Source organism: Panulirus ornatus, chromosome 41 (assembly GCF_036320965.1).
Source record: "Panulirus ornatus isolate Po-2019 chromosome 41, ASM3632096v1, whole genome shotgun sequence".
Taxonomy (NCBI): Eukaryota; Metazoa; Arthropoda; class Malacostraca; order Decapoda; family Palinuridae; genus Panulirus; species Panulirus ornatus.
Window position 1 is genome coordinate 8,550,422 of NC_092264.1, and position 25,373 is coordinate 8,575,794.

Sequence of the window (25,373 nt, forward strand, 5' to 3'; positions counted from 1 at the left end):
TACATAAACTATGTAAAGAATTAGAGCTAGCAACATAGGTGGATGTGGATGGAACAAGAAGGGGGAAACCAAACTGGAAATAGAAGGATGGATTGAAAAAGATCTTGAGTGGTCACAGTCTGAACATGTTGGAGGATGAAAGGCAGGCAAGGGATAGAGTGAAATGGAATGATGCTTTATACTGGGGTCAGTGTTCTTTCATGGACTGAACCAGGGTATGTGAAGCATCTGGGGGTAAACCATGGAAAGGTCTGTGGGGCTTGGTTGTGGATAGGTAGCTGTGGTTTTAGTGCATTACACATAACTGCTAAAGAATGAATGTAAACAGATGTGGCCTTTCTTTGTCTGTTCCTGGTGCTACCTTGCTAACACAGAAAAAGGTGATCAGGTATGAAAAATAAACTACTGAAAGTTAGCATCGCTAAGGAAGATTCTTAACAAATGAGAATTTGTATAATAACTCAATTTTTTCTTGTTTCAGGATCAAATTTTAGGGCTACTTCAGGATTTGTTTAGTTTTAGTACTGCACACTACACTACTGTGGAAGAACTGGCTGCTGATGTTTTGACCTTAACGAGGGAACATTTTGAGGCTATATCCCAGAGACTTGCTTTATAGAGGTTATGTATTACTGTTTCATATTCTTTGTTTTCATACAATTCCTGGTGTTTCTGTTTATGTTCACATAGTGAACATTTTTATGAATGATTTGATGTTAGAAATAAGACTCTGCAGTTTTCAAGTTATCAGTATTATCTTGCTATAATTAACTTAGAAAGATCAGTAACTGGCAAAAAATTGAGATGAATGCATTGTGTATTGCAGGAGAATATCAGAAATCCATGTTTCCAAGAATCATAAACTCTCAAAATCCATGGTCCAACATATTCAAGGTTAAAGTTCATTGAAATTTGAGTAAGTCTTTTTAGAGTTAGTAGCTCTGTATACCTTTTGATAAATATATATTTGTGTATGTAACGAGCAAACTACATTTTGGGCATATATTACGTATGAAGGCCCCAGAATCTGAAGCTATTATTTCCATAATCTCAAAAAATCCAAAATCCCCCCATTGCTTGGTCCGAGGAATTATGAGTATTTGATATTCTATCTGTACCTGAAAATTTGTTTTCCTAAGTAGCAAAATATTTATAATTCAAATGATTGTATCATAATGCTAATGTGTGTATATATGTATTTTTCTGTAGATTCCTTTGAATGACTACATTCTTAGGTTTTCCAGTATGCTCCAGCATGGAGTTTTGTATAAACATGAGATATATAGATAAGTGTTTGTAATGTGGAGTATAGCAAAAGGCTGCAATGCCCTATTCCTCACTTAAGGTATTTGTTTGTTTTTATTTGTTTCTTGTGGAGGAAATCAGAATGATGCTATAGTAAAGAAAAAGATTAGATTTTTTATAGAGAGGGGATTTCCTCTTAACCAGGGCATGTATGGGATGGATGAAATGGCTGCCTTGCTTAATCCATATCAGAGCTCGCCAAATGATGAATAGCTGTCGGTGCATTAAAAAAAAGAATATCATTCAGCTTGAATAACTACCAAATAATTATTAACAGGCATTTATCATTCAGATGACATACTGCCCAACCCATTCCATCATTAACTCCAGCTGCTAATGTCAAGAGTGTTTGCATTTTCTTATATATACAAGAAATCCAAGGGATTATAGTCAAAGCAGGGTAGGCAGGGGTCATACCCTTTTTTCTCAGGCTCACATAGGCAGTAGCACAAAAAGAAGTTTTTTTTTTTCTGTCATGTAATGGGCTTGAGGAATCAAGGGATAGCATCTCACTTGTAGATGTTACATGAATTCTGTTATCAGAATTCATTCCAAAGAGTAGACTGCCTAACATGACGAGAAAATGTTGTTGGAGATTTGAAGCACAAGGTAGACCTGCTAGGTATTTTTAACTTAGGTGCTATATTAGAACAGAATTTACCAAAAGGAAGACTATGAAATTAGGAATGATGTTTGTTACACAGAGCTAACAGCTAACTTGCGTGAAAAGCAGAAGTGCAAAGAGTTTATGGAATTCATAGATGAATAACTAGTTTATTTAGGAGCATACTGTTTCAGGAACTTGGATATATGATGCATAGCAGAATGTATTTGTAGATAGCAGTGTTGCAATTACAGCTAAATATTGTTACAAGGAATCTCATGACTGGTTAAGTTCTCTTAAAAAAGAATTTCTAATCTCCAGGATACCTTATGTGCAGACAAGGCAGTCATCGTCAAGATTTTTTGAAACACTATAATTACATTTTGATCTATTAATGTTGATTTAGTCATACTGCAGATCTTTAATGTTAAAATTAGGGCACATCCCCATCTGCACTTTCATATGATGACCTTTCATAAGGATTTATACTGCCAGCTCTCATGCTCAAGTGTGAAAGGTGGACATGGAACAGAGTAGACAGTTCTAAGATTCAGGCTGCAAAAATAATGAAAGCAGATGGGATAGGGTTACTAATGGTGAAGTGTGCAGGAGTTGTGGTTTATCAAAGTTAGGAAAAAGCATTTGGTGTGGTGTCGTAGGATAAGTTAAAAGAAATACCTTGAAGTGGTTTGGTCATGTGGAAAGGATGCTTGACAAGTCTGGTAAAGAAGCTATGTTAGAGTAAGGTGGAAGGAGATAGTAAAGGGAATACAGCTAGCTCCCTAGGAAGGAAAGATGTGGGAGTATCTTATGGAGAGGTATCAGGAAGGTATTAAGAGGTTGGAGCATGCTGGAGAGGTGTGTTTGGGTAAAGCAAACTGGAAACTTTTTTGTAATGGACACTTCCCAATATGGAATTTACCAAGGGGAACAAGGCAGTGGAGATACAGATAGATAAAATCATAGACATTACAACACCAATTCTGGAAAGCATCACTTGTTGAAATGTAGTCTTCATTTTCAAGCTTGTTTCATATTGGGACATGTTGCCACATTTTTTTCATGGTACTTTGCCACAACCATTTCTCTGATAGCATTGACACAGTTGTTTTATAAACACTCAAAGCTAGGATATTTACTTACTTATCCCATACCAAGGCCCCTTTCCTGGGGCTCTTACAGTACTCAGAAGGCAACCACATCCACTGTATGGGACCAACTTAAAGAATTGTGTTGATGCTATGTGTCTTAGTATGAAGAGTGGAGGGAAGTAAAGCATTGCCTATATTTGGTGTCTTCTGTTTGGTAGATGCAATTGGTCTTAAGCAGACTCATAACAAGGTAAACTGATGTTTGTAATATCACAGACATGGGTGGTGTCCAGAATGCAAATGAGAAAGTTTGATTTATGTTTGTCTTGGTGATGTAGTTTTGGGTGGATGTGTGTCTGATGCAATGGAGTTCAAGATTAGTTTAGGAAGGATTAGTGTTTATCTAGTCTTATGTTGTATATATGTGTACTCACTGTGTTCTTTGGCTGTAGTGATCTATGATAGGTGGTTTTGAAGTGTTGTGGGCTCCCACCCAAGTAAGTACTGTTGTATAAGATTGGGTGCTAACATGTTCAGGTGATATGATATAACATGTATTCCTAATTCTCTATATAGGGGTTGAATATTTGTGGTTGTTGAACAGCTGGTCATTGTTCTGAGCTCTCTCTTTTGTGTACTTTGCAGTTTTGTTGTGTTTGCTTCTTAGTGGGTGTGTGACTAGTCATGTGAGGTATAATTTAAAGTGAAATGAATTACTTTCTTGAAGATACTAAGGATTCTCCTTCTTGTCTAAAATTGATGATAGTGAGTGTTTTAAGAGCATTCAGTTAGTGTATGACCTTTATACTGACATTTGTTATAAAGGGAGTGATTGATGTGTTTATCATATGTAATACCTAGTATGGTTTTTGTTGTTAAGTGAAAGTAGATAACCATTTGGGGTAATTTGAGGGTGCAGGTTTGCTCTACTTTTGTTCATGGTTAATAGGGTGATGAAGGGTTCAGTATGATTGCAAACATTCTCTTTTAAACAAGTCAGTATGTTGTATGTGTGAGATGATGTTCCATGTTTGTTTTTGCTTGTGTAGTGGTGGGGTGCTTTGATGTAATTGTGAAGAATTGTCACACTATGGTTTGTTTAGGGTGGGGCTAAGAAGATCATAGAGCAAGATATTGTTGAAAGTAGAAACAGCAGCTCATTTGGGGACTCCATTGCAAAGGAGTATGGCCTGTCTGGATGACCAATGGCTGGCTAATGAATTTAGTCAGCCATTTTCTTTAACTTTTGTGGAGGTTGGTTTCAGGTCCTGTCTGAGGCCAGGCTTTATATGAAAGACAAAAATGAAAAAAGATAGAAAGATTATGAACTACAGAGAAAAAATGTATGTTTATCTGAGAAACTGGACATATCTTATTAAAATGGGGTAGAACATTGCTTTCAGAAAAACATGAGGTCAGGAGACTCAGAGCTTAACAAAATCAGGGATGAAACAAACATCATTATAGCCCACCCTGGAGTTCCCAAGCTACACAGTAATCATGTGATGCAGTAACTGCTGAGATTATGTCATGTTGTATCTATAAAAGACTGGAAAGAGAACCAACATTGCTGAAAAGGGCAAAAGAATGAAGTATTTTCAGAATAAGAGGGATCATGATTGCTTTAGAGTTGTGTCACTGGACTCTGCCCCCTCATGGTTGCACCACAAGAGAAAAGTCACCTTTGGCAAGGCTATAGCATCTTATGTTGATGAAAGGGAGCCCAGCTTTGCCACAGAAATTCTTGCTCCAAAGAATTTCATCAATTACCTGCACCTGATCAGATTGGGGAAGAGCAGTGTGGTTTCAGAAGTGGTAGAGGATGTGTGGATCAGGTGTTTGCTTTGAAGAATGTATGTCAGAAATACTTAGAAAAGCAAATGGATTTGTATGTAGCATTTATGGATCTGGAGAAGGCATATGATAGAGTTGATAGAGATGCTCTGTGGAAGGTATTTAGAATATAGGGTGTGGGAGGCAAGTTGTTAGAAGCAGTGAAAAGTTTTTATCGAGGATGCAAGGCATGTGTACGTGTAGGAAGAGAGGAAAGTGATTGGTTCTCTGTGAATGTAGGTTTGCGGCAGGGGTGTGTGATGTCTCCATGGTTGTTTAATTTGTTTATGGATGGGGTTGTTAGGGAGGTGAATGCAAGAGTTTTGGAAAGAGGGGCAAGTGTGAAGTCTGTTGTGGATGAGAGAGCTTGGGAAGTGAGTCAGTTGTTGTTCACTGATGATACAGCGCTGGTGGCTGATTCATGTGAGAAACTGCAGAAGCTGGTGACTGAGTTTGGTAAAGTGTGTGGAAGAAGAAAGTTAAGAGTAAATGTGAATAAGAGCAAGGTTATTAGGTACAGTAGGGTTGAGGGTCAAGTCAATTGGGAGGTAAGTTTGAATGGAGAAAAACTGGAGGAAGTAAAGTGTTTTAGATATCTGGGAGTGGATCTGGCAGCAGATGGAACCATGGAAGCGGAAGTGGATCATAGGGTGGGGGAGGGGGCGAAAATCCTGGGAGCCTTGAAGAATGTGTGGAAGTCGAGAACATTATCTCGGAAAGCAAAAATGGGTATGTTTGAAGGAATAGTGGTTCCAACAATGTTGTATGGTTGCGAGGCGTGGGCTATGGATAGAGTTGTGCGGAGGAGGGTGGATGTGCTGGAAGTGAGATGTTTGAGGACAATGTGTGGTGTGAGGTGGTTTGATCAAGTAAGTAACGTAAGGGTAAGAGAGATGTGTGGAAATAAAAAGAGCGTGGTTGAGAGAGCAGAAGAGGGTGTTTTGAAATGGTTTGGGCACATGGAGAGAATGAGTGAGGAAAGATTGACCAAGAGGATATATGTGTCGGAGGTGGAGGGAACGAGGAGAAGTGGGAGACCAAATTGGAGGTGGAAAGATGGAGTGAAAAAGATTTTGTGTGATCGGGGCCTGAACATGCAGGAGGGTGAAAGGAGGGCAAGGAATAGAATGAATTGGATCGATGTGGTATACCGGGGTTGACGTGCTGTCAGTGGATTGAATCAAGGCATGGGAAGCGTCTGGGGTAAACCATGGAAAGCTGTGTAGGTATGTATATTTGCGTGTGTGTACGTGTATGTATATACATGTGTCTGGGGGTGGGTTCGGCCATTTCTTTCGTCTGTTTCCTTGCGCTACCTTGCAAACGCGGGAGACAGTGAAAAAAAAAAAAAAACCTGCACCTGAATGAATTGGAGCTGCAGGATCTGGAAAAGAGGTCCCTGAGTAATACCTGGGTTCTGTGGCAATTATAAATGGAATGAATAAATTGCCACTTTCAGCTATGTATGTAAACCTGAAACCACCCCAGATATGAGAAATTTACTCTGTACAAGGAAAAAGTATTATTATGATTATTGTTATTTCTCCCTTGGGGTAAGGGAGAGAGAATACTTCCCATGTATTAACTGTGTTAGAAGGACCCTAAGAGGGGCAGGTGAGGGGTGCTGAAAACCCTCCCCTTCATGTATTTCAATTTCTTAAAGTTGGAACAGAAGAAGGAGCTATGTGAGGAGTGCTAGGCCTCCTCAAAGGGTCAGGCTGGGGTGTGTGAATGTGACTACGATGAGAAGATGAGGAAAGAAACCTGGTTGTTCAAGCTCTGAGTGAGACAAAAGTCGAGGGAGTGCTCTGGGCCTGAACATGCAGGTGGGTGAAAAGCATACACAGGATAGAGTATGTTGAAATGATGAGGTATACAGGGGGCAACATGCTGTCAATGGACTGAACCATGGCATATGAACCAATGGAGGCAAACCATAGAAAAGTGTGTGGGGCTCAATTATGAATTGTGGGCTGTGGTCTCAATGCCTTACACATGAGTCAGAGAATGAATGTAAGTAAATGAGGCCTTTTCTTTGTCTGCCTCTGGCGTTACTTTGTGAACTTGGGAAACAACAAACGTATATAAGAGTATTATTGCCATTTTTATTATTTTTTTATATATATATTATACTTGATCACATCTTCCCGTGTCAGCAAGGTAGCACCAGGAAACAGACCAAGAGTAGCCCATCTACTCATGTGCACACACATATATATCTTTCTTTTTTTCTTTCATACTATTTGCCATTTCCCGCGATAGCGAGGTAGCGTTAAGAACAGAGGACTGGGCCTTTGAGGGAATATCTTCACCTGGCCCCCTTCTCTGTTCCTTCTTTTGAAAAAAAGAAAAAAAAAAACGAGAGGGGAGGATTTCCAGCCCCCCGCTCCCTTCCCTTTTAGTTGCCTTCTACTACACACAGGGAGTACGTGGGAAGTATTCTTTCTCCCCTTTCCCCGGGATAACAGCTTTCCATGGTTTACCCCCGACACTTCACATGCCCTGATTCAGTCCATTGACAGCACGTTGACCTCGGTATACCACATCGATCCAGTTCACTCTATTCCTTGCCCGCCTTTCACCCTCCTGCATGTTCAGGCCCCGATCACTCAAAATCTATATATATACATAAACGTCCATATACGCGCATATACATATCAACATATATATATATATATATATATGCACATACACAGACATATACATATGTACACATGTACATATTCATACTTGCTTGCCTTCATCCATTCCTGGTGCTACCCTGCCCCACAGAAAACATCATCACTACCCCTTGCTTCAGCGAGGTAGTGCCAGGAAAACAGACAAAAAAGACCACATTCGTTCAGACTCAGTCTCTAACTGTCATGTGTTATGCTCTGAAAGTATAGCTCCCAATCCACATCCAGGCTCCACAGACCAGGCCCCACAGAGCTTTCCATGATTTACCCCAGACATTTCACATGCCCTGGGTCAGTCCTTTGACAGCGCATCAACCCCGGTATACTACGTCGTTCCAATTCACTCTATTCCTTGCATGCCTCTCACCCTCCTGTATGTTCAGGCCCTGATCGCTCAAAATCTTTTTCATTCCATCCTTCCACCTTCAATTTGGTCTCCCACTTCTTGTTCCCTCCAACTCTGACACGTATATATCCTCTTAGTCAATCTTTCCTCACTCATTCTCTCCATAAGTCCAAACCATTTTAACACACCCTCTTCTGCTCTCTCATCCACGCTCTTTTTAATTTCCTCACATCTGTCTTGCCCTTTCATTACTTACTCGATCAAACCACCTCACACCAGATGTTGTCCTCAAACATTTCATTTCCAACATATCCACCCTCTTCTGGACAACACTATCTATAGCCCATTTCTCGCAACCATGTAATATTGTTGGAACTACTATTCCTTCAAACATATTATTATTATTATATTTATATTTATTATACTTAACTGCCATATCCTGTGTTACCGAGGTATTGCAAGGAAACAGATGAAGAATGGCCCAACCCAGCCACATACACATTTACATATATAAATGCCCACACACGCACATATTTCAACATATACATACACAACATGTACATATATACACATGTACATATCCATACTTGCTGCCTTTGTCCATTCCCATCACCACCCCGCCACAAGCGAAAGTAGCATTATTATTTTCTTTTCATGCTAGTTCACCATTGCCTGCATTAGCAAGTTAGTGCCAGGAACAAATAGAGACAAGCCTCCTTTTCTCGCTTCCATTCTCTAGCTTTCATGTGTAATGCACTGAAACCACAGCTCCCTATCCACAGCCAGGCCCTCAGACATTTCCATGGCTTCCCCTGGCTATTTCATATGCCCTGGTTCAGTCCAGTGACAGCACAGTGTGGTATACCAGGGTCAGTGTGCTGTCACTGGACTAAACAAGGGCATGTGAAGTGGCTAGGGTAAACCATGGGAAGGTCTGTGGGGCCTGGATGTGGATAGGGAGCTGTGGTTTCGATGCATTACACATAACAGTTAGAGACTGAGTGTGAACGAATGTGGCCTTTTTTGTCGGTTTTCCTTGCGCTACCTTGCTGAAGCGGGGGCATCAATGCTGTTTTATTTAGGGTAGGGTAGTGACAGTAATAGATGAAGGCAAGCAAGTATGAATATGTGCATGTGTATATATGTATATGTCTGTATTGTTGACTGGTTGGTAAGATTATTTAATGTATGTATGACTCATGGTGAGGTGCCATTGTACAAAGGCAAAGGGGAAAAGAGTGAGTGCTCAAATTACAGAGGTATTTGTTGAGTATTCATGGGAGGATATTGATTGAGAGGGTGAAGACATGTACAGAGCATCAGATTGGGGAAGAGCAGTGTGGTTTCAGAAGTGCTAGAGGATGTGTGGATCAGGTGTTTGCTTTGAAGAATGTATGTGAGAAATACTTAGAAAAGCAAATGGATTTGTTTGTAGCATTTATGGATCTGGAGAAGGCATATGATAGAGTTGATAGAGATGCTCTGTGGAAGGTACTAAGAATATATGAATATATGGTGTGAGAGGCAAGTTGTTAGAAGCAGTGAAAAGTTTTTATCGAAGATGTAAGGCATGTGTACGTGTAGGAAGAGAGGAAAGTGATTGGTTCTCAGTGAATATAGGTTTGCGGCAGGGGTGTGTGATGTGTCCATGATTGTTTAATTTGTTTATGGATGGGGTTGTTAGGGAGGTGAATGCAAGAGTTTTGGAAAGAGGGGCAAGTATGCAGTCTGTTGGGGATGAGAGTGCATGGGAAGTGAGTCAGTTGTTGTTCGCTGATGATACAGCAGCGCTGGTGGCTGATTCATGTGAGAAACTGCAGAAGCTGGTGACTGAGTTTGGTAAAGTGTGTGAAAGAAGAAAGTTAAGAGTAAATGTGAATAAGAGCAAGGTTATTAGGTACAGTAGGGTTGAGGGTCAGGTTAATTGGGAGGTAAGTTTGAATGGAGAAAAACTGGAGGAAGTAAAGTGTTTTAGATATCTGGGAGTGGATCTGGCAGCGGATGGAACCATGGAAGCGGAAGTGAATCATAGGGTGGGGGAGGGGGCAAAAATCCTGGGAGCCTTGAAGAATGTGTGGAAGTCGAGAACATTATCTCGGAAAGCAAAAATGGGTATGTTTGAAGGAATAGTGGTTCCAACAATGTTGTATGGTTGCGAGGCGTGGGCTATGGATAGAGTTGTGCGCAGGAGGATGGATGTGCTGGAAATGAGATGTTTGAGGACAATATGTGGTGTGAGGTGGTTTGATCTGGTAAGTAATGTAAGGGTAAGAGAGATGTGTGGAAATAAAAAGAGCGTGGTTGAGAGAGCAGAAGAGGGTGTTTTGAAATGGTTTGGGCACATGGAGAGAATGAGTGAGAAAAGATTGACAGAGAGGATTTATGTGTCAGAGGTGGAGGGAACGAGGAGAAGTGGGAGACCAAATTGGAGGTGGAAAGATGGAGTGAAAAGGATTTTGAGTGATCGGGGCCTGAACATGCAGGAGGGTGAAAGGCAGGCAAGGAATAGAGTGAATTGGATCGATGTGGTATACCGGGGTCGACGTGCTGTCAATGGATTGAATCAGGGCATGTGAAGCGTCTGGGGTAAACCATGGAAAGTTGTGTGGGGCCTGGATGCGGAAAGGGAGCTGTGGTTTCAGGCGTTATTGCATGACAGCTAGAGACTGAGTGTGAACGAATGGGGCGTTTGTTGTCTTCCTAGCGCTACCTCGCACACATGAGGGGGGAGGGGGATGTTATTCCAGGTGTGGCGAGGTGGCGATGGGAATGAATAAAGGCAGACAGTGTGAATTGTGTGCATGTGTATATATGTATATGTCTGTGTGTATATATATGTGTACATTGAGATGTATGGGTATGTATATTTGCATGTGTGGACGTGTATGTATATACATGTGTATGGGGGTGGGTTGGGCCATTTCTTTTGTCAGTTTCCTTGCGCTACCTCGCAAACGCGGGAGACAGCGACAAAGCAAAATAGATAAATAAATAAATATTTTTGTATTCCCTATTTTTCACATTCCTAGTTACCTTGCCTTGATCTACATTAGAATTAACATCTTTTCATAAGAATTTTTTGGTATTTTGTATGGTTGCATGTTACTTTGTGTACTTTTCTGTTATCTATCCCCATTAAATGCATTTAAGATTATACCAGTGAACAAGAAGAAAATTGCTTTTCGAACGGGAATGACCTTATAAATCCATCCATGATATTGACAGTGATAAGATTGCATAAATGCTTTAGCAGTGACTGAAACCAAATATTTTTAGCAAATACATGTGCAAGAGAATATTACACCATAATCTTTTGTGAGTGTTTGGTTATATCTAAGAAGCAGTTGTGGACTGTAGTGTCCACCTAAGGTACAAATTTAATTATAAGTGTATGTGTAACAGGACATTCTATTAGTCCTCTCACCATTCATTTTCTTATATTAGAAATGATTAGGATGAAGTTGCACAAATAAAGGTTTTGAAGCATTAAAAGCTGTTTCACAGAGGTAGGTGGAGCCTTATGGTCATCAGAGAAAGCACTTGTTCTGTAGGGACTTAAAACACCATTATACTACCCAGAATTGTCTCCAAGAGGATTCAGCTTCAACCACCATAATACCTATGCAGTCAGCTGATGCTCACTAATAAATTCCTCAACGACCATATCCATGTCAACAAAATGATGGCATGATGGTGAGGAAGCAACATGTAGCCCACCTATGCTGTAGGCATAGAAGTTTATACCTTAGGCCTGTTGCTATTAGAAAATAGGAAGGGTAAGGAAGAGATGGAAAAATATGGGATTAACTTATAGGGCTTTACTTATAGTAGGGAAATAGTTTCTTATTGTTTCAAATCATGCATGTTTTCATATTCAGACAGAGCTCTACAATCATCTGAGAACATACATACACAAAGGATGAAGGAGCTTGAGAAAAACTTAAGGATAAAAGGAAGAACCTCATGAAAAACCTTACCTTTAGCAACAACTTAGCCTTCATCATATATTGTACTCTAGTGAATGTAGCATAGGCAAATCCACAGGGAAATAATTTAGTAGATCAAAATATAGGTATAATATAGTGATGTGAGAAGGAGATGGAGTGAGTATTTTGAAGGTTTGTTGAATGTGTTTGATGATAGAGTGGCAGATATAGGGTGTTTTGGTCGAGGTGGTGTGCAAAGTGAGAGGGTTAGGGAAAATGATTTGGTAAACAGAGAAGAGGTAGTGAAAGCTTTGCGGAAGATGAAAGCCGGCAAGGCAGCAGGTTTGGATGGTATTGCAGTGGAATTTATTAAAAAAGGGGGTGACTGTATTGTTGACTGGTTGGTAAGGTTATTTAATGTATGTATGACTCATGGTGAGGTGCCTGAGGATTGGCGAAATGCGTGCATAGTGCCATTGTACAAAGGCAAAGGGGATAAGAGTGAGTGCTCAAATTACAGAGGTATAAGTTTGTTGGGGATGAGAGAGCTTGGGAAGTGAGTCAGTTGTTGTTCGCTGACGATACAGTGCTGGTGGCGGATTCATGTGAGAAACTGCAGAAGCTGGTGACGGAGTTTGGTAAAGTGTGTGGAAGAAGAAAGTTAAGAGTAAATGTGAATAAGAGCAAGGTTATTAGGTACAGTAGGGTTGAGGGTCAAGTCAATTGGGAGGTGAGTTTGAATGGAGAAAAACTGGAGGAAGTGAAGTGTTTTAGATATCTGGGAGTGGATCTGTCAGCGGATGGAACCATGGAAGCGGAAGTGGATCATAGGGTGGGGGAGGGGGCGAAAATTTTGGGAGCCTTGAAAAATGTGTGGAAGGCGAGAACATTATCTCGGAAAGCAAAAATGGGTATGTTTGAAGAATAGTGGTTCCAACAATGTTGTATGGTTGCGAGGCGTGGGCTATGGATAGAGTTGTGCGCAGGAGGATGGATGTGCTGGAAATGAGATGTTTGAGGACAATGTGTGGTGTGAGGTGGTTTGATCGAGTAAGTAACGTAAGGGTAAGAGAGATGTGTGGAAATAAAAAGAGCGTGGTTGAGAGAGCAGAAGAGGGTGTTTTGAAATGGTTTGGGCACATGGAGAGAATGAGTGAGGAAAGATTGACTAAGAGGATATATGTGTCGGAGGTGGAGGGAACGAGGAGAAGAGGGAGACCAAATTGGAGGTGGAAAGATGGAGTGAAAAGGATTTTGTGTGATCGGGGCCTGAACATGCAGGAGGGTGAAAGGAGGGCAAGGAATAGAGTGAATTGGAGCGATGTGGTATACAGGGGTTGACGTGCTGTCAGTGGATTGAATCAAGGCATGTGAAGCGTCCGGGGTAAACCATGGAAAGCTGTGTAGGTATATTTGCGTGTGTGGACGTGTGTATGTACATGTGTATGGGGGGGGTTGGGCCATTTCTTTCGTCTGTTTCCTTGCGCTACCTCGCAACCGCGGGAGACAGCGACGAGGTATAAAAAAAAAAAAAAAAAAAAAAAAAAGTTGAGTATTCCTGGTAAATTATATGGGAGGGTATTGATTGAGAGGGTGAAGGCATGTACAGAGCATCAGATTGGGGAAGAGCAGTGTGGTTTCAGAAGTGGTAGAGGATGTGTGGATCAGGTGTTTACTTTGAAGAATGTATGTGAGAAATACTTAGAAAAGCAAATGGATTTGTATGTAGCATTTATGGATCTGGAGAAGGCATATGATAGAGTTGATAGAGATGCTCTGTGGAAGGTATTAAGAATATATGGTGTGGGAGGAAAGTTGTCAGAAGCAGTGAAAAGTTTTTATCGAGGATGTAAGGCATGTGTACGTGTAGGAAGAGAGGAAAGTGATTGGTTCTCAGTGAATGTAGGTTTGCGGCAGGGGTGTGTGATGTCTCCATGGTTGTTTAATTTGTTTATGGATGGGGTTGTTAGGGAGGTAAATGCAAGAGTATTGGAAAGAGGGGCAAGTATGAAGTCTGTTGGGGATGAGAGAGCTTGGGAAGTGAGTCAGTTGTTGTTCGCTGATGATACAGCGCTGGTGGCTGATTCATGTGAGAAACTGCAGAAGCTGGTGACTGAGTTTGGTAAAGTGTGTGGAAGAAGAAAGTTAAGAGTAAATGTGAATAAGAGCAAGGTTATTAGGTACAGTACGGTTGAGGGTCAAGTCAATTGGGAGGTGAGTTTGAATGGAGAAAAACTGGAGGAAGTGAAGTGTTTTAGATATCTGGGAGTGGATCTGGCAGCGGATGGAACCATGGAAGCGGAAGTGGATCATAGGGTGGGGGAGGGGGTGAAAATTCTTGGGGGCCTTGAAGAATGTGTGGAAGTCGAGAACATTATCTCGGAAAGCAAAAATGGGTATGTTTGAAGGAATAGTGGTTCCAACAATGTTGTATGGTTGCGAGGCGTGGGCTATGGATAGAGTTGTGCGCAAGAGGATGGATGTGCTGGAAATGAGATGTTTGAGGACATTGTGTGGTGTGAGGTGGTTTGATCGAGTGAGTAACGTAAGGGTAAGAGAGATGTGTGGAAATAAAAAGAGCATGGTTGAGAGAGCAGAAGAGGGTGTTTTGAAGTGGTTTGGGCACATGGAGAGAATGAGTGAGGAAAGATTGACCAAGAGGATATATGTGTCGGAGGTGGAGGGAATGAGGAGAAGAGGGAGACCAAATTGGAGGTGGAAAGATGGAGTGAAAAAGATTTTGTGTGATCGGGGCCTGAACATGCAGGAGGGTGAAAGGAGGGCAAGGAATAGAGTGAATTGGAGCGATGTGGTATACCGGGGTTGACGTGCTGTCAGTGGATTGAATCAGGGCATGTGAAGCGTCTGGGGTAAACCATGGAAAGCTGTGTAGGTATGTATATTTGCGTGTGTGGACATATGTATATACATGTGTATGGGGGGGGTTGGGCCATTTCTTTCGTCTGTTTCCTTGCGCTACCTCGCAAACGCGGGAGACAGCGACAAAGTATAATAATAAAAATAATATAGTAAAGGGTCTGGTGAAAGCCAGAAACTCCCCTAATAATCTGAACAACTAAAGAGAATTAAAGCAGAATTCACTTTCCTAACTGTAAGAACTCTGCACATATACATACCTATACATTTCAACATATACACACATATACATACACAGACATATACTTATATACACATGTACATATTCATACTTGCTGCCTTCATCCATTCTTGTCGCCACCCTGCCACACATGAAATGGCACCCTCCTCCCCCACATGCATGCAAGGTAGTGCTAGGAAAAGACAACAAAGGCCACATTCGTTCACACTCAGTCTCTAGCCGTCATGTGTAATGCACTGAAGCCATAGCTCCCTTTCCACATCCAGGCCCCACAAAACTTTCCATGATTTACCCCAAACGCTTCACATGCCCTGTTTCAATCCAGACAGCACGTCGACCCTGGTATACCGCATCGTTCCAGTTCACTCCTTTCCTTCTGTGCCTTTCACTTTTGCATGTTCACGCCCCAATCACTCAAAATCTTTTTCACTCCGTCCTTCCACCTCCAATTTGTTCTCCCACTTCTCCTCGTTGCCCCCACCTCTGACATATATCCTCTTTGTCAATCTTTCCTCACTCATTCTCTCCATGTGACCAAACCATTTCAAAACACCCTCTTCTGCTCTCTCAACCACACTCTTTTTATTACCTTACATATCTCTTATCCCTTCATTACTTACTCGATCAGACCACCTTGAACCACATACTGTCCTCAAACATCTCATTTCCAATACATCCACCCTCCTCCACACAACCCTATCTATAGCCCATGCCTCGCAACATATAACATTGTTGGAACCACTATTCCTTCAAACATACCCAATTTTGCTCTCTGAGATAATGTTCTCACCTTCCACACATTCTTCAATGCTCCCAGAACCTTCGCCCTCTCCCCCACCCTGTGACTCATGTCTGATTCCATGGTTCCATGTGCTACTAAATCCACTCCCATATATCTAAAATGCTTTACTTTCTCTAGTTTTTCTCCATTCAAACTCACTTCCCAATTGACTTGTCCCTCAACTCTACTGAACCTAATAACCTTGGTCTTTTTCACATTTACTCTCAGCTTTCTTCTTTCACACACTTTACCAAACTCAGTCACCAGCTTCTGCAGTTTCTCACCCAAACCAGCCACCAGCGCTGTATCATCAGCAAACAACTGACGCACTTTCCTAGCCATCTCATCCACACACACACCCACATATACCTATACATTTCAACGTATACATATATATACATACACAGACATACATATATATACACATGTACTTAATTCATTTTTGCTGACATTATTCATTCCCATCGCCACCCTGCCACACATGAAATGACAACCCCATTACCACGCGCGAGCCCAAGGTAGCGCTAGGAAAAGACAACAAAGGCCACATTCGTTCACACTCAGTCTCTAGGTGTCATGTATAATACACCAAAACCACAGCTCCCTTTCCACATCCAGGCCCCATGAAACTTTCCATGGTTTACCCCAGACAATTCGCATGCCTGGTTCAAGCCATTGACAGCACGTCGACCCCAGTATACCACATCGTTCCAAGTCGCTCTATTCCTTGCATTCCTTTCACCCTCCTGCATGTTCAGGCCCCGATCACTGAAAATCTTTTTCACTCCATCCTTCCACCTCCAGTTTGGTCTCCCACTTCTCATCATACCCTCCACATCTGACACATATATCCTCTTTGTCAATTTTTTCTCATTCATTCTCTCCATGTCACCAAACCATTTCAATACACTTTCTTTACCATACATCTCTCTTACCCTTTCAATACTTACTTGATCAAACCACCTCACACCAAATATTGTCCTCAAACATCTCATTTCCAACACATCCACCCTCCTCCACACAACCTTATCTATAGCCCACGCCTCGCATCCATATAACATTTTTAGAACCACTATTCCTTCAAACATACCCATTTTTGCTTTTCGAGATAAAGTTTTCGCCTTCTACACATTCTTCAATGCTCCCAGAACTTTTGCCTCCTACCCCACCCTGTGACTCACTTCCACTTCCATGGTTCCATCCGCTGCCAAATCCACTGCCAGATATCTAAAACATTTCACTTCCTTCAGTTTTTCTCCATTCAAACTTACCTACCAATTGACATGTCCCTCCATCCTACTGTACCTAATAGCCTTGGTCTTATTCACATTTACTCTCAGCTTTCTTCTTTCACACACTTTACCAAACTCAGTCACCAGCTTCTGCAGTTTCTCACCCGAATCAGCCACTAATGTTGTATCATCAGCGAACAACTGACTCACTTCCCAAGCCCTCTCATCCACAACAGACTGCATACTTACCCCTCTCTCCAAAACCCTTGCATTCATCTTCCTAACAACCCCATCCATAAACAGATTAAACAACCATGTAGACATCATGCACCCCTGCCACAAACCGACATTTACTGAGAGCCAATCACTTTCCTCTCATCCTTCTCGTAAACATGCCTTACATCCTCGATAAAAACTTTTTACTGCTTCCAGCAACTTGCCTCCCACATCATATACTCTTAATACCTTCCACAGAGCATCTCTATCAACTCTATCATATGCCTTCTCCAGATCCATAAATGCTACATACAAGTCCATTTGTTTTTCTAAGTATTTCTCACATACATTCTGTAAAGCAAGCACATGATCCACACATTCTCTACCAATTCTGAAACCACAGTGCTCTTCCCCAATCTGATGCTCTGTACATGCCTTCACCCTCTCAATCAATACCCTCCCATATGATTTCCAAGGAATACTCAACAAACTTATACCTCTGTAATTTGAACACTCACCTTTATCCCCTTTGCCTTTGTATAGTGGCACTATGCATGCATTCTGCAAATCCTCAGGCACTTCACCTTGAGTCATACATACATTGAATAGCCTCACCAACCAGTCAACAACACAGTCACCCCCTTTTTTAATAAGCTCCACTGCAATACCATCCAAACCTGCCGCCGTGCCGGCTTTCATCTTCCACAAAGCTTTCACTGCATCTTCTCTGTTTACCAAATCATTCTCCCTGACCCTCTGACTTGGCACACCACCTTGACCAAAACACCCTATATCTGCCACTCTATCATCAAACACATTAAACAAACCTTCAAAATACTCACTCCATCTCCTCACATCACCACTACTTGTTATTACCTCCCCATTAGCCCCTTCACCAATGTTCCCATTTGTTCTCTTGTCTTATGCACTTTATTTACTTCCTTCCAAAATATCCTTATTCTCTCTAGAATTTAATGATACTCTCTTACCCCAACTCTCATTTGCCTTCTTTTTCACCTCTTGCACCTTTCTCTTGACCTCCTGTCTCTTTCTTTTATAAATCTCCATGTCATTTTGCACTATTTCCCTACAAACATCGACCAAATGCCTCTCTCTTCTCTTCTAACAATCTTACTTCTTCATCCCACCACTCACTATCCTTTCTAATCTGCCCACCTCCCACCATTCTCAAGCCAGAAGCATCTTATGCTCAAGCCATCACTGCTTCCCTAAATACATCCCATTCTTCCCCCACTCCCTTTACATCCTTTGCTCTCACCTTTTTCCATTCTGCACTCAGTCTCTCCTGGTACTTCTTCACACGTCTCCTTCCGAAGCTCACTTCCTCTCACCACTCTCTTCGCCCCAACATTCTCTCTTCTGTTCTGGAAACCTCTACAAATCTTTACCTTCACCTCCTCAAGATAATGATCAGACATCCCTCCAGTTGCACCTCTCAGCACATTGTTAACTGGTTGTTAACGTTATTTGATGTATGTATGACTCATGGTGAGGTGCCTGAGGATTGGCGGAATGCTTGCATAGTGCCATTGTACAAAGGCAAAGGGGATAAACGTGAGTGCTCAAATTACAGAGGTATAAGTTTGTTGAGTATTCCTGGGAAATTATATGGGAGGGTATTGATTGAGAGGGTGAAGGCATGTACAGAGCATCAAATTGGGGATGAGCAGTGTGGTTTCAGATGTGGTAGAGGATGTGTGGATCAGGTGTTTGCTTTGAAGAATGTATGTGACAAACACTTAGAAAAGCAAATGGATTTGTATGTAGCATTTATGGATCTGGAGAAGGCATATGATAGAGTTGATAGAGATGCTCTGTGGAAGGTATTAAGATTATATGGTGTGGGAGGTAAGTTGTTAGAAGCAGTGAAAAGTTTTTATTGAGGATGTAAGGCATGTGTGTGTAGAAAGAGAGGAAAGTGATTGGTTCTCAGTGAATGTAGGTTTGCGGCAGGGGTGTGTGATGTCTCCATGGTTGTTTAATTTGTTTATGGATGGGGTTGTTAGGGAGGTGAATGCAAGAGTTTTGGAAAGAGGGGCAAGTATGCAGTCTGTTGTGGATGAGAGAGCTTGGGAAGTGAGTCAGTTGTTGTTCGCTGATGATACAGTGCTGGTGGCTGATTCGGGTGAGAAACTGCAGAAGCTGGTGACTGAGTTTGATAAAGTGTGTGAAAGAAGAAAGTTGAGAGTAAATGTGAATAAGAGCAAGGTTATTAGATACAGTAGGGTTGAGGGTCAAGTCAATTGGGAGGTAAGTTTGAATGAAGAAAAACTGGAGGAAGTGAAGTGTTTTAGATATCTGGTAGTGGATTTGGCAGTGGATGGAACCAAGGAACAGGAAGTGAATCATAGAGTGCGGGAGGGAGCGAAAGTTCTGAGAGTGTTGAAGAATGTGTGGAAGTCAAGAACATTAACTCGGAAAGCAAAATTGGGTCTGTTTGAAGGAATAGTGGTTCCAACAATGTTATATGGTTGCGAGGCGTGGGCTATGGATAGAGTTGTGCGGAGGAAGGTGGATGTGCTGGAAATGAGATGTTTGAGGACAATATGTGGTGTGAGGTGGTTTGATCACGTAAGTAATGTAAGGGTAAGAGAGATGTGTGGAAATAAAAAGAGTGTGGTTGAGAGAGCAGAAGAGGGTGTTTTGAAATGGTTTGGTCACATGGAGAGAATGAGTGAGGAAAGATTGACAAAGAGGATATATGTGTCAGAGGTGGAGGGAACGAGGAGAAGTGTGAGACCAAATTGGAGGTGGAAAGATGGAGTGAAAAAGATTTTGAGTGATCGGGGCCTGAACATGCAGGAGGGTGAAAGGCGTGCAAGGAATAGAGTGAATTGGAACGATGTGGTATACTGGGGTCGACGTGCTGTCAATGGATTGAACCAGGGCATGTGAAGCATCTGGGGTAAACCATGGAAAGTTGTGTGGGGCCTGGATGTGGAAAGGGAGCTGTGGTTTCAGTGCATTATTACATGACAGCTAGAGACTGAGTGTGAACGAATGTGGCCTTTGGTGTCTTTTCCTAGCGCTACCTCGCACACATGAGGGGGGATGGGGTTGTTATTCCATGTGTGGCAGGGTGGCAATGGGAACAAATAAAGGCAGACAGTATGAATTATGTACATGTGTATATATGTATATGTCTGTGTGTGTATATATATATATATATATATGTACATTGAGATGTATAGGTATGTATATTTGCGTGTGTGGACGTGTATGTATATACATGTGTATGTGGGCGGGTTGGGCCATTCTTTCGTCTGTTTCCTTGTGCTACCTCGCTAACGCAGGAGACAGTGACAAAGCAAAATAAATAAATATATAAATAAATATATATATATATTTATATATTAATTTTTTATTTTTTTTTTATTATACTTTGTTGCTGTCTCCCGCGTTTGCGAGGTAGCGCAAGGTAACAGACGAAAGAAATGGCCCAACCCCCCCCCATACACATGTATATACATACGTCCACACACGCAAATATACATACCTACACAGCTTTCCATGGTTTACCCCAGACGCCTCACATGCCTTGATTCAATCCACTGACAGCACGTCAACCCCGGTATACCACATCGCTGCAATTCACTCTATTCCTTGCCCTCCTTTCACCCTCCTGCATGTTCAGGCCCCGATCACACAAAATCTTTTTCACTCCATCTTTCCACCTCCAATTTGGTCTCCCTCTTCTCCTCGTTCCCTCCACCTCCGACACATATATCCTCTTGGTCAATCTTTCCTCACTCATTCTCTCCATGTGCCCAAACCATTTCAAAACACCCTCTTCTGCTCTCTCAACCACGCTCTTTTTATTTCCACACATCTCTCTTACCCTTACGTTACTTACTCGATCAAACCACCTCACACCACACATTTTCCTCAAACATCTCATTTCCAGCACGTCCATCCTCCTGCGCACAACTCTATCCATAGCCCACGCCACGCAACCATACAACATTGTTGGAACCACTATTCCTTCAAACATACCCATTTTTGCTTTCCGAGATAATGTTCTCGACTTCCACACATTTTTCAAGCGTCTGGGGTAAACCATGGAAAGCTGTGTAGGTATGTATGTTTGCGTGTGTGGACGTGTGTATGTACATGTGTATGGGGGGGGGTTGGGCCATTTCTTTTGTCTGTTTCCTTGCGCTACCTCGCAAACGCGGGAGACAGCGACAAAGTATAAAAAAAAAAAAAGAAAAATATTTCCAAAAGAAGGAACAGAGAACGAGGCCACGTGAGGATATTCCCTCAGAGGCCCAGTCCTCTGTTCTTAACGCTACCTTGCTAACGCGGGAAATGGCGAATAGTATGAAAGAAAAGAAAGATATATATATATATATATATATATATATATATATATATATATATATATATATATATATATATATATGTGAATAAGAGCAAGGTTATTAGGTACAGTAGGGTTGAGGGTCAAGTCAATTGGGAGGTGAGTTTGAATGGAGAAAAACTGGAGGAAGTGAAGTGTTTTAGATATCTGGGAGTGGATCTGGCAGCGGATGGAACCATGGAAGCGGAAGTGGATCATAGGGTGGGGGAGGGGGCGAAAATTCTGGGGGCCTTGAAGAATGTGTGGAAGTCAAGAACATTATCTCGGAAAGCAAAAATGGGTATGTTTGAAGGAATAGTGGTTCCAACAATGTTGTATGGTTGCGAGGCGTGGGCTATGGATAGAGTTGTGCGCAGGAGGATGGATGTGCTGGAAATGAGATGTTTGAGGACAATGTGTGGTGTGAGGTGGTTTGATCGAGTGAGTAACGTAAGGGTAAGAGAGATGTATGGAAATAAAAAGAGCGTGGTTGAGAGAGCAGAAGAGGGTGTTTTGAAGTGGTTTGGGCACATGGAGAGGATGAGTGAAGAAAGATTGACGAAGAGGATATATGTGTCGGAGGTGGAGGGAGCAAGGAGAAGAGGGAGACCAAATTGGAGGTGGAAAGATGGAGTGAAAAAGATTTTGTGTGATCGGGGCCTGAACATGCAGGAGGGTGAAAGGAGGGCAAGGAATAGAGTGAATTGGAGCGATGTGGTATACCGGGGTTGACGTGCTGTCAGTGGATTGAATCAAGGCATGTGAAGCGTCTGGGGTAAACCATGGAAAGCTGTGTAGGTATGTATATTTGCGTGTGTGGACGTATGTATATACATGTGTATGGGGGGGGGGTTGGGCCATTTCTTTCGTCTGTTTCCTTGCGCTACCTCGCAAACGCGGGAGACAGCGACAAAGTATAAAAAAAAAAAAAAAAAAAAATATATATATATATATATATATATGTATATATATATATATATATATATATATATATATATATATATATATATTATCCCTGGGGATAGGGGAGAAAGAATACTTCCCACGTATTCCCTGCGTGTTGTAGAAAGCGACTAAAAGGGAAGGGAGCTGGGGGCTGGAAATCCTCCCCTCTCATTTTTTTTTTTTAATTTTCCAAAAGAAGGAACAGAGAAGGGGGCCAGGTGAGGTTATTCCCTCAAAGGCCCAGTCCTCTGTTCTTAACGCTACCTCGCTAATGTGGGAAATGGCGAATAGTATGAAAAAAAAATATATATATATATATATATATATATATATATATATATATATATATATATAGAGTGGTAGAGGATGTGTGGATCAGGTGTTTGCTTTGAAGAATGTATGTGAGAAATACTTAGAAAAGCAAATGGATTTGTATGTAGCATTTATGGATCTGGAGAAGGCATATGATAGAGTTGATAGAGATGCTCTGTGGAAGGTATTAAGAATATATGGTGTGGGAGGCAAGTTGTTAGAAGCAGTGAAAAGTTTTTATCGAGGATGTAAGGCATGTGTACGTGTAGGAAGAGAGGAAAGTGATTGGTTCTCAGTGAATGTAGGTTTGCGGCAGGGGTGTGTGATGTCTCCATGGTTGTTTAATTTGTTTATGGATGGGGTTGTAAGGGAGGTAAATGCAAGAGTCCTGGAAAGAGGGGCAAGTATGAAGTCTGTTGGGGATGAGAGAGCTTGGGAAGTGAGTCAGTTGTTGTTCGCTGATGATACAGCGCTGGTGGCTGATTCATGTGAGAAACTGCAGAAGCTGGTGACTGAGTTTGGTAAAGTGTGTGGAAGAAGAAAGTTGAGAGTAAATGTGAATAAGAGCAAGGTTATTAGGTACAGTAGGGGTGAGGGTCAAGTCAATTGGGAGGTGAGTTTGAATGGAGAAAAACTGGAGGAAGTGAAGTGTTTTAGATATCTGGGAGTGGATCTGTCAGCGGATGGAACCATGGAAGCGGAAGTGGATCATAGGGTGGGGGAGGGGGCGAAAATTTTGGGAGCCTTGAAAAATGTGTGGAAGTCGAGAACACTATCTCGGAAAGCAAAAATGGGTATGTTTGAGGGAATAGTGGTTCCAACAATGTTGTATGGTTGCGAGGCGTGGGCTATGGATAGAGATGTACGCAGGAGGATGGATGTGCTGGAAATGAGATGTTTGAGGACAATGTGTGGTGTGAGGTGGTTTGATCGAGTAAGTAACGTAAGGGTAAGAGAGATGTGTGGAAATAAAAAGAGCGTGGTTGAGAGAGCAGAAGAGGGTGTTTTGAAATGGTTTGGGCACATGGAGAGAATGAGTGAGGAGAGATTGACCAAGAGGATATATGTGTCGGAGGTGGAGGGAACGAGGAGAAGAGGGAGACCAAATTGGAGGTGGAAAGATGGAGTGAAAAAGATTTTGTGTGATCGGGGCCTGAACATGCAGGGGTGAGAGAGTATCATTGAATTTTAGGGAGAATAAAAAGATGTTCTGGAAGGAGGTAAATAAAGTGCGTAAGACAAGGGAGCAAATGGGAACTTCAGTGAAGGGCGCAAATGGGGAGGTGATAACAAGTAGTGGTAATGTGAGAAGGAGATGGAGTGAGTATTTTGAAGGTTTGTTGAATGTGTTTGATGATAGAGTGGCAGATATAGGGTGTTTTGGTCGAGGTGGTGTGCAAAGTGAGAGGGTTAGGGAAAATGATTTGGTAAACAGAGAAGAGGTAGTAAAAGCTTTGCGGAAGATGAAAGCCGGCAAGGCAGCAGGTTTGGATGGTATTGCAGTGGAATTTATTAAAAAAGGGGGTGACTGTATTGTTGACTGGTTGGTAAGGTTATTTAATGTATGTATGACTCATGGTGAGGTGCCTGAGGATAGGCGGAATGCGTGCATAGTGCCATTGTACAAAGGCAAAGGGGATAAGAGTGAGTGCTCAAATTACAGAGGTATAAGTTTGTTGAGTATTCCTGGTAAATTATATGGGAGGGTATTGATTGAGAGGGTGAAGGCATGTACAGAGCATCAGATTGGGGAAGAGCAGTGTGGTTTCAGAAGTGGTAGAGGATGTGTGGATCAGGTGTTTGCTTTGAAGAATGTATGTGAGAAATACTTAGAAAAGCAAATGGATTTGTATGTAGCATTTATGGATCTGGAGAAGGCATATGATAGAGTTGATAGAGATGCTCTGTGGAAGGTATTAAGAATATATGGTGTGGGAGGCAAGTTGTTAGAAGCAGTGAAAAGTTTTTATCGAGGATGTAAGGCATGTGTACGTGTAGGAAGAGAGGAAAGTGATTGGTTCTCAGTGAATGTAGGTTTGCGGCAGGGGTGTGTGATGTCTCCATGGTTGTTTAATTTGTTTATGGATGGGGTTGTTAGGGAGGTGAATGCAAGAGTTTTGGAAAGAGGGGCAAGTATGAAGTCTGTTGGGGATGAGAGAGCTTGGGAAGTGAGTCAGTTGTTGTTCGCTGATGATACAGCGCTGGTGGCTGATTCATGTGAGAAACTGCAGAAGCTGGTGACTGAGTTTGGTAAAGTGTGTGGAAGAAGAAAGTTAAGAGTAAATGTGAATAAGAGCAAGGTTATTAGGTACAGTAGGGTTGAGGGTCAAGTCAGTTGGGAGGTGAGTTTGAATGGAGAAAAACTGGAGGAAGTGAAGTGTTTTAGATATCTGGGAGTGGATCTGGCAGCGGATGGAACCATGGAAGTGGAAGTGGATCATAAGGTGGGGGAGGAGGTGAAAATTCTGGGAGCCTTGAAGAATGTGTGGAAGTCGAGAACATTATCTCGGAAAGCAAAAATGGGTATGTTTGAAGGAATAGTGGTTCCAACAATGTTGTATGGTTGCGAGGCGTGGGCTATGGATAGAGTTGTGCGCAGGAGGATGGATGTGATGGAAATGAGATG

General features: G+C 41.9%; 1 protein-coding gene across 1 annotated transcript in view; it reads left to right on the top strand.

Annotated features, from left to right (window-relative positions):
• Miga (mitoguardin) overlaps positions 1-20,505 on the top strand; it is a 487,611-nt gene extending 467,106 nt beyond the window's left edge. Inside the window, exon 11 of the mRNA XM_071685973.1 lies at positions 482-20,505. Within this exon, the coding sequence (XP_071542074.1) occupies positions 482-619 (138 nt within the window). The 3' untranslated portion in view covers positions 620-20,505. The remainder of the gene's footprint in view (positions 1-481) is intronic.
• The last annotated feature ends 4,868 nt before the right edge of the window (positions 20,506-25,373 follow it).